Genomic DNA, 10237 nt, shown 5'->3' on the forward strand with positions numbered 1-10237 from the left:
GTCACTTCAGGGAAAAATGACAGCTGTGTTCAGTTAGCAGATAAAGTGCATTCAAAGGAAAACTGGAATGATGGAACTTTGGGAATCTGAAGTTTCAAACATCTGAAGAAATTTTGAGAAAGAGGTTGAACCAGGGCCTTTTCTTCCATCTGGTGCATGAGTGGCTATCTCAGCTTTCAAAAGACTTTGAGCATTACTTCCCAAACATGAAAGGAATGGATCCACGATCCACTTCTGAAATATGCCAGGTGAATCACTTTGTCCATGCTAGAAAAGGATCAAGTGCTTGAGACAGTAAACGATGATAGCCTTCAAAGCATGTTGGAGAAAACTTCAGATCTCTACGTTCTGGATGAATGTCAAGGTGAAGCATTTTGAGATTGTCATAAAAGCACTGAAAAGCACGTTTGCATCCCCAACATCCTATTGGTGTGAAGAAGAGTTTTTTCTTTTTCTTTTTGGTACTGGGAATCAAACTTGGGAACTTGTGCTTACAAAAGCAGGTGGTGGGGAACCAGAGTCCAAATATATATATAAAAATTGAGTGTATGATAAAACTGGAATCAGAAATCAGAAGCAAATGAGAGAATTACTAAATTCATATAGATGAAGATACTGGCTGAACATCTAAAAAAATTTAATTTGTAATTTCTCAAATTTCACAGTTTCCTTTCACAAAACAAAAACAAATTATTCACAATACTAGAAGGTTAACTTAATATATTTTTATTTTAAGTTTTAAATATTTGGACCAATATAAGAGCAGGTATATATTCTTTATGCTTATAGTTCTTATACAACAATAAAAGTTACATTTACAAATTAAAACAAAAATATAAAAGAAAAAATAAAATCAATACAATGCAAATTGTTTACCTTTATTTAATACAATAATGCTGTTTTGGTCAAATAGAAATGTTTTGCTCAAGCCAGAGGCCATGGTGTATGCCTTTAACCCCAGAACTTTGGAAGGCTGAAGCATGAGGATTGCAAGCTGGAGCCTAACCTGAGCAATTTACTGACTATAGTGACCCTACCTCAAAAACCCAAACCAAACCAAATAAACGAACAAGCCACAGAAAAAGAAGGACTAGTAATGTAGCTTAGTGCAAAAACCCTGGGTTCAATCTCTAGTACGATCCCCATCTTCATGCCTCCACTCCCCAGAAGTTTTGCTCAAGAGGAGTAAATCACAAGTATTTGGTTTAAAAGCAAAAAGCTGTAGTTTTAGATCCTTATTTTGTTCTTGAAACTATCTGAATGTCTTTAATAAATCTGAGAATATGTTCATGTAAGTATCTTACTCAACCGGTATTAATAAAGGCAAGTCTTTCCTACCTGTCTTTTTGTTGTTGTTTTTGAGACAAGATCTTGCTATGCAGTTCAGACTGGCCTTAAACTCTCTGTGTAGCCTAGGCTGGCCCTGAACTTGCAGTGATCCTCCTAAATGCTGGAATTACAGGAGCGTACCAACACACTGGCACCTGTTTCATATTTACCACAATATTAATCAAACCTGTTAAACAGCAGTTCTTAATTGCCAATTGCAAAAAGGTAAGAAATAACAAATTAAGAATATTAAAAATAGCCTTTATTAAATTTTGCAATGACTACTGAATCCAATTAGTTTTAAATTTGGAACAGGAACACTCTTTACTATTTATCTGCTATTATATTTATTGTTAATGAACTATTGTATGTTCATTACAGCTTAGGACTGAAAGATACTGACTCATGGTACAAATCTTTTCTAAGTAATGACAGAAACCAAACTGGGTACATTATGTATAAAACAGCAAGACACTACCATTTCTTTCATCTTCACATAATTTATGTTCAGCTGTATCGGTTTTATTTTTTTTCAAATCAGATTTTAATTTTGAAAACTTAACGCTATTGTTGAGGTGCATCTCACTTTCTTCATGTTTACTAAGAATATGTGATAAATGCTGCCAATCTCTGCATCCATTCTCATTTTTCAGTTGATTTTTTCCTTCCCCAAAGAGTTTGCAATATAGGCAAAACACAGAATCTTTAGAAGTGGAATAAAGTAACCAGGATCTAGTGGTTTTTTCACCACTTGGAAGAATTCGTGTATAGTAAGTTTCTGAAAACTTTCTCCCTGTGTTGTCTTTTGGAAAGTCAAAATTTCTTACTTGAGGTGGATCATTCTCAACAAGAGTGTCACGTTGCTTAATATTCAAAATTCGGGGCCATGTACCTGGATCTGCAGAAAGCACAACTGGTATAAGGGAGTCTTCTGACTTTTTGTCTTCCAGTTGCTTCTCAAATTCATCAGCTATGGCTGACACAGAATAAGATAAATTCACATTTTGTTTGTTCAGGGATATATCTGGGCTACATTCTGTTGCAACTTGTTCTAAAGTCTTCTCTTTTTTTCCTGGTACACCCTCTATTTTTTCTAAAAGTATATTTAATGATCCATATAGTTTACTTTCATTTTCTTCTTCTATACCACTCCTTTTCCTTTTTTCTGATGCTGATAATGTTTGTGATTTTATTTCTATCATCTGGGGAGAAAGAATATAGAGTAGATTATAATTTGTTTTTCTATTTTATGTTATTTTTAAAGTTTGTTAATATGTAAAAAAAAGTAATGTACCAATAAGCACACGAAAAGATGCTCATTATCACCAGACATCAAATAAATACAACAAATTAAATGACAAGGCATATCACTTTACGCTAAATAGGATAGCTATAATAAACAGATAAAAAGACAAGTGTTAAAACAGTGTGGATAAACTAGAACTTTCTTCCCTAGATGCCAATGAGAATATACAATGGTGCAGCTATTTTGATAAAGTTTGGGAGTTTCACTGAAGTTTAAATATTAAGACCTACCACATGACGCAGCAATTCCACTCCAAGACATAACCCAAAGTAAATTAAAAATATATATTCACACAAAAACATAGCAACTTTTTTTTTTTTTTGGCATGGTACTGGGGATTCAACCCCGGGCTTTCACACAGAGTAGATGTATATATCCTCAGTATTTTTACATTTTTTTATTTTCAGACAGGGTCTCACTAAGTCATACAACTGGCCACGTTGGGCTCAAACTCAATCATTCTGCTTCTATCTCCAGAGTAGATGGATTATAAGCAACTACTTTTTTTGGTACTGGGTATCAAACTCAGGACCTTGTGCTTGTGAGGCAGACGCAGTACCACTGAGCTAAATTCTGGCACACAAGCAACCACTTTTAATGGAGACAGTTTCATAAATAATTCCTCCAGTACACAGGTACAATACATACATAAAATATGGAGAGATCTCTTTTCAGAAGTTGTTATAATAAATATATTATGATGCTGGTGATTAAGCCAGAGAGCTTTATTACTTAGCTATATCCTCAGCCAAATCCCTGGCCTTCAAATTTGCAATTCTGCTTCCAGCCTCCCAGAGTGCTGAGATTGAGGGTGTGTACTATCACCACACAGCTATTTCATAAATTCTTAATACTTTGTTCATCATTCATTCTTTTTTTTTGGTGCCAGGCATCGAACTCAGGACCTCTTATTTGCCAGGTAGGCAATGTGCTGCTGAGCTAAATCCTTAGCCCCATCATTCATTCTTTTTTGTTGTTGTTGATTTTTGTTTGTTTGTTTTTTGAGACAGGGTCTCATTATGTAGTTGAGACTGACCTGGAACTCATTATGTAGCCCAGGCTGGTTTTGAACTCACAGCCTCACAGCGATCCTCCTGCATCAGCCTCCAAAGTGCTGGGATTACAGGCCTATGCCACCACACCCAGCCATCATTCACTCTTTTGAGACTGCCCTGGAACTCACTATGTAGCCCATGCTGGTCTTGAACTCACAGCGATCCTCCTGCCTCAGCCTCCCGAGTGCTGGGATGACAGGTGTGTGCCAATTCACTCTCACTGGTAAATAATTTGTTGTAAAAAGTGTACGTGTATTTAAAGTGAAAACTGAGCATACTATCATAAAATAAATTTGAAGATTTTCAGTTAGCTAAGTGCTCCTCCCTCAGAAGCACATCTTTTTTGTGATGTCAGAATAACACTATAAATTCAAAACAGAATTCTGTATACTGACGAAATTGCCACATCAATGAGAAATTTGACTTTTTTTTTTGGTACTGGGGATCGAACTTAGGACCTTGTGCTTGTGAGGCAGGCGGCAGCACCACTGAAATAAATCCCCAGCCCCTAATTTTGATTTTTTTGAACATTTTGTTGCCATTTACTGCTATCTACTGTATATACCATTTAGAATGCAAATATGTGAATAGCATCCACAATATCCAATCAGTATATACACAACACAATATATGTATTTTTGGCAGTACTAAGGATTGCACTGAGATCCAGCTCTTTTAAAAATTATATCCTATGGGCCAGGGATTTAGCTCAGTGGTTCTGTTGCTTGCTTTGCAAGTATAAGATGCCAAGTTCGATCCCTGGTACCAAAAAAAAAAAAAAAAAAAAAAAAAAAAATCGTATTTTGAAACAGATGTCACTAAATTGATAAGTTGCCCAGGCTGGGTTTGAACTTGTGATCCTTGTGTCTCAGCCTTCCAGCATACAAGGATTACAGATATGTGTTACCCTGTTCCCCCTTTTTAGAGATAGGTTTCAATGCATCATTCAGGTTGGCTATGAACTCACTATCCAGACTGGTCTCCAACTGATGATGATCCCCCTGCCTCAGATATATGCTACCATGCATGCCCGCCCCCCGTTTTGGTACTAGGAATCGAACTCAGGACCTTGTGTTTACCAGGCAGGCATAGGACCACTGAGCCAAATCCCTGGCTCACCTTTAAACAAAAGAAAAGAAAAGAAAAAAACAAAATAAAACAAAAAACCACAGTTTTGCTATGTTGCCCAGGTTGGATTGGAATTCACCATTTTACCATCTCAGCCTCTCAAGTACTCAGAAATACAGGCCTGTGCCACTGCAATTTTGAAAGCAATGTGGCAACACTGAAGTTAAAAAAAAAAAGCGATGGAATGACATAATTAAATCTGTACTTTAGAACATTACTCCTAGCTAGGCATGGTGGTTAAAGCCTAAATATAAGAACCTATGAGGCTGAGGCAGAAAGACCCTGAGTTTGAGGCTATCCTAGGCAACTTAAAGCAAGGTGAAGGTCAACATAGACTACAAAGCAAGCAAGACCTTTTCTCTCCCAAACAAAAACCACACACACACACACACACACACACACACACACACACACACACAAGCTGAGTCTGAGGCAACTACAGACCAGTGATGGCAAAACTTTTAGACCTTTTATTGAAAACAAATAGTACACTGCAGCACACGTGCCATGGGTTCACCACCACTGGTACAGAACCTTCAAATGGAGATTATGAATGGATATGTTGGTCCATAGTTCCATGGGTGTATAATCTTTCTTTTGGCTTACCTGGGCTATAATGAATGTAGTGGAAGTGTCTTGCTCTACATATAGTTATAAAAAATATATACACATATATAAAATATATATAATAAATAATAAATAAAAAATATATAAAACAAAACATAATTAACTTATAATATTATAACATTAAAAAATATAGCAAGTGGTCCACAGGCCATACGCTGGACCCTCATGGAACAGATGAAATACAACCTACAAATATACACTTAGAAGTTGTGATGGGTTATATCTAGGACCCCCCCCATGCACTCCTAGGTGGGGCTTTTAGGAGTGACTGGATCATGGATGTGTGATACTCAATTAGTCCAATGATTTATTTAGCATCATTCTGGGTACAGGTGATGGACTTACTAAGAAGGAAGACCCACCCTGGGTATAAGTGGCATCAACCTACAGGCTTACACCTGGATGGAATAAAAAGGGAAAGAAAAAGCATGTCTCATTTCTTGTCTGTATGCCATGAATTTTTTCCCCTCTCTCATGCCACCCTGCCTTGGAGCCAACTGACTATGGACTGAAACTTCTACAAACTGTGAGCTAAAATAAACCCTTCTTCCTTTAACTCATGATTATCGGGTATTTTGTCCCAACAATGAGAAAATAAGACAGAAGTTATCAAATTATGCTAACTGAAACTATGAGACTGGATGTGATTACTGTATGATACTAAATCAGACACAAAAAGTACAGGGCTGTAGCATCACTCCAGCATGGGTATCTTCTCTTTCCTTCCTACATTGGTTGGCAATAAATGGGAATGAAGTTGTTATAGTTCTCAGCAGATGTACTCCCCAAATATATGAAGATGGGATCCTAAATTTCAGTTTTTTTTCAGCAATAAAATGGGAATATTGGGCCAGGGATTTAGCTCAGTGGTGCCACTGCCTGTCTCACAATCCAAAAAAGGGGTGGGGGGACTAACTGTACCTAACTAGCTAAAGATGATTAAATGAAAAAAATAAACACATGTAAAAGCTGCAGGTAACTGGCATCAAAGAGTCATAATAGTTATTAAGACTGAACACATTATGTGGATATTCTTATTTGGGAATTACTGAGTACATTTAGTAATAAAGAACCGATATAAAAAGACAAGGCTGGGCCGGCACAAGGACCCAAGTTCAACCCCTGGAAACAAAAACCAAAAACCAAAACAAAATAAAAAGAACAAGGCTGGCAGATCAGCTATGTCACAATGGAAAGGGTCACACATCTTATGCTCAAATCTCTAGGTTCCAAAGTTAAACAACTTATGTCTCTCCCATCTCTGCCACTAGGTACTCTCTCTAGGGACACCTATGTGAGCTTCTCTGCAAAAATGTTCAACAATAATAGGAAGGCTATAAAATATTACCTGAATCCATGAGCTTAAGATCAAACTGGGCTACATATGGAGACTTCAAAAAACAAAATAAACAGGAACAAAACCAAACCCCAAATCTAATAGAAAGGTGACAAGGCAGAAAGCATGATATTTGATATTTAACCTCATTTTACACTCAAAAGTACCCCAGGTGACCAAGTCATTCCATGTATAGAGATTACTATACTGAGAACTGAAAGTCTACTGAGGAAAATGAGATATATGCCTAAGTAAAATACACCTACTGGGCTTAGGGATATACTCAGTAGTATAGCACCTGCCTAGTGTGTATGAGGTTCTGGGTATGATTACTAGCACTGTGGGGAAAAAAAAATCCCCATTGAAGGCAATAGTGTACACTAATGAGAATTTCAAGTGTGTGACTTCAGGTTAGGCATCACCACCTTCAATTTTAGTACCTCCCCCACCTCCCTCCAGGCTCTTTTTTTTTTTTTTTTTTTTTTTTTTTTTTTTTTTAACAGGGCCCATTTTTTTAACTCACTATGTAGTCCAGGCTGGTCTCGAACTCACAGCGATCCTCCTGCCTCAGCCTCCTGCGTGCTGGGATTACAGGCGTGCGCTACCACGCCCGGCCAGGCTGACTCTTGCTATATAGCTCAGGTTGGTTTCAAACACATTATTAGCTAAGGTTGGCCTCAAATGCAAGATATGCCTCAGCTTAATTGCAGTATCTTTAACATTTAAAAATTAAATATACATTTAGTATAAATCAACTAACTACACCAATTAATTAATTAAAACAAGTAGTAGTCCTTTACCTCTATTCCTTTCCCCTTTCTGTGACTTTTTAAACTGATTTAAAAAATATTTTTAGCTGCTTTTTTTTCTCTGTGCAGGCTAAGGCAAGTGCTCTACCTCTGAGTTACACTTCCAGTCTCTTGTCTGATTCTTCTGGTGTTTATTTACAAGCTTTTTTTTTTTTTGGTTCCAGGGATCGAACTCAGGACCTCACACTTGCCAGGCAGGCACTGTACCCTGAGCTACATCCCCAGCCCCTATTTACAAATCTTATGCTACCATATTTGTATCACTACTGATTTTTTTCTCCTAGCTTTATTTTTTTTGAGGCAGGATTATAATGCGTAGATTAGGTTGGCTTTGAAGTAACTATGTAGCCCAGGCTGGCCTCAAACTCATATTGATCCTCCTGCCTCAGCCTCCCAAGTGCTGGGATCGCAGTAGGCGTGAGCCACCATGTCTGCTGGTCCTCAGTATAGGTATCATCAAAGTACTCATCAATGAGGAAGATGGAAATTTAGCCATACTTTCTCTCCAGGTTCATCCCCCAGGCTACCTACTTACCCTTTAGTTACAAGATTTCTTAGATGGGATAATTATTTGCTGTGAGGGACTGTCATATGTACTATAGATGTTTAGCAGCATCACTGGTCTGTATCCACTAGATGCCATCAGTACTCTCAAAGCTGTGACAGTAAAAATAATGTGTCCGGACATTGCCAGAAGTCCCCATATGGGCCCAAATCAACTCTGGTTGAAAACCAGTGGCTTAACCAAGCTTCAGTCTTTCCATTTTATGATTGTGTATTTATTCAGCAATAAGTCACTGAAAGATAATCAGAGAACTCTAGGAGGCCAAGGCGTAAATCACTTAGTGAGGTCTCAAAATAGGGCTGGGGCTAGGTGTATGCCTGTAATTTCAGCATTTGGGAGGCCGAGGCAGGAGGCTCTGTGCAAGTTTGAGGATGGCCTGAACTATATAGAAAGACTGTCTCAAAACCAACCAACCAACCAGAAAAACCAAACAGAATAAAGGGATTATAGACATGTGCCACTATAACCAGCTACTGTCTATTTTTATTTATTATTTTTTATATGGGGTCTTACTAGGTAGTTCAGCGCTGGGATTACAGGCGTACGCCACCATGCCTGGCTGATGTCTATTTTTACATTGTGTTTATTTATTTTTGCACTGCTTGGGAATTAAAGCCAGGACCTTATATGTGCTAGGCAAGTGCTCTGCCACAGAGGTACAGCCCCAGCCTGTCTATTTTTAAAGTTACATCCAAAAGCCATGCTAACTATTAGATGCAGTACAAATAATTAAGATACATAAATGTTCCTTGCAAAAATAACTTAAGAGTCAATGATGCGTGTTCTAATTTCCTTTCTATTCAGTAAAGGTAGCACATTTGGGCATTTTTCCTAAACCTAATCACTCAAATCTTAAAATCTAGTAAAATAGGGGTTAAGAATGTTCCTAACTTTATGCTTATGACCCATTTCAAATTATCATTTGTGTATGGAATGATATGAAGTCAAAGCTCATTTATTTCCATAGAGACAAAAGTTGGCTGGGCATGGTGGTACACTCAGGTGGCTGAAGAAAGGAGGATCTGCACAAGTTTGAGGCCAGCCTTGGCTGAGTTTAAGGGCATCCTGAACTATACAGCAAGATCCTGTCTACATAAGAGTTTTTAGCATCGTCTGTTAAAACTCATCAAAATAATTTGATATCTTAGTGTAGAACCAAGCATACATGTGGTTTTATTTCTAGAATGTCTCCTATTCTACTCTATTTGCTTATCAGCCAATATCATATTGCCTTGATTACTGTAGTTTTTTAATGTCCTGAAAGTAGGTTGTTGATTAATCTATACTTCATACCATACCCCAAATTAATTCAAAATGGATCAGACTGATCTCCAGGGCTAGTGATGTAGCTCAGTGGTAGAGCACTTTTCCATTATGCTTAAGGTCGTTGTTAACCCCAGAACAGTAAACAAAACAGTGAGTTGTGGTAGCACAAGCCTGCTGGGAGGAAGAGGCAGGATTTGTGGACAGTTAATACAAAGAAAAACCCTGTCTCAAAAAAAAAACAAAAAAGGGCCAGAGATTTAGCTCAGTGGTGAAGACTACCTCACAAGTGCAAGGTCCTGAGTTCAATCCCTGGCACCAAGAAAAGAAAACAACCCCCTCCCCCAAAAAAACCAAAAACCAAAAAACCAACACAAACAAACAAACAAAAACAAATTAAAAGGGCTTGGGTGTAGCTCAGTGTGAAAGCCCTGGTTTTAATCTCCAGTACAGCAAAAATGTTTTGAACAATTCAATAATTAGAAGATAACCCAATCAGGCATGGTGGTGAACATTTATAGTCTCAGCTAAATGGGAGAATAGGCAGGAGAATAACTTGCTTTCAGCCTAGGACAGTGATGGGGAATTTATGGTGTGCATACTGCAGCAGGCATGTGAGCCAATTTCCCCCAGCAGCCAAACCAAACATCGGATATTCAGGTTTAATTGCAGTGTTGGCACTTTGCGAAAAGTAAATTTACTCCTGTAAAAATTGAGTAAATGGGGGCTGGGGATTTAGCTCAGCGGTTTGGTGGCCTGCCTTGCAAATGCAAAGACCCGAGTTCAACCCCTGATACCAAAAAAAAAAAAAAAAAAAAA

General features: G+C 37.8%; 1 protein-coding gene across 3 annotated transcripts in view; it reads right to left on the reverse strand.

Annotated features, from left to right (window-relative positions):
• Positions 1 to 750: 750 nt before the first annotated feature.
• Positions 751 to 10237, reverse strand: part of Zmym5 (zinc finger MYM-type containing 5) — a 32404-nt gene continuing 22917 nt past the window's right edge. For all 3 annotated transcript variants that reach the window (XM_033759987.1, XM_033759988.1, XM_010633814.3), the window contains exon 7: positions 751 to 2531. In XM_033759987.1, the coding sequence (XP_033615878.1) occupies positions 1782 to 2531 (750 nt within the window). In that variant the 3' untranslated portion in view covers positions 751 to 1781. The remainder of the gene's footprint in view (positions 2532 to 10237) is intronic.

This window comes from Fukomys damarensis, unplaced genomic scaffold (genome assembly GCF_012274545.1).
Source record: "Fukomys damarensis isolate Sample0158 unplaced genomic scaffold, DMR_v1.0_HiC HiC_scaffold_38, whole genome shotgun sequence".
Classification (NCBI taxonomy): domain Eukaryota; kingdom Metazoa; phylum Chordata; class Mammalia; order Rodentia; family Bathyergidae; genus Fukomys; species Fukomys damarensis.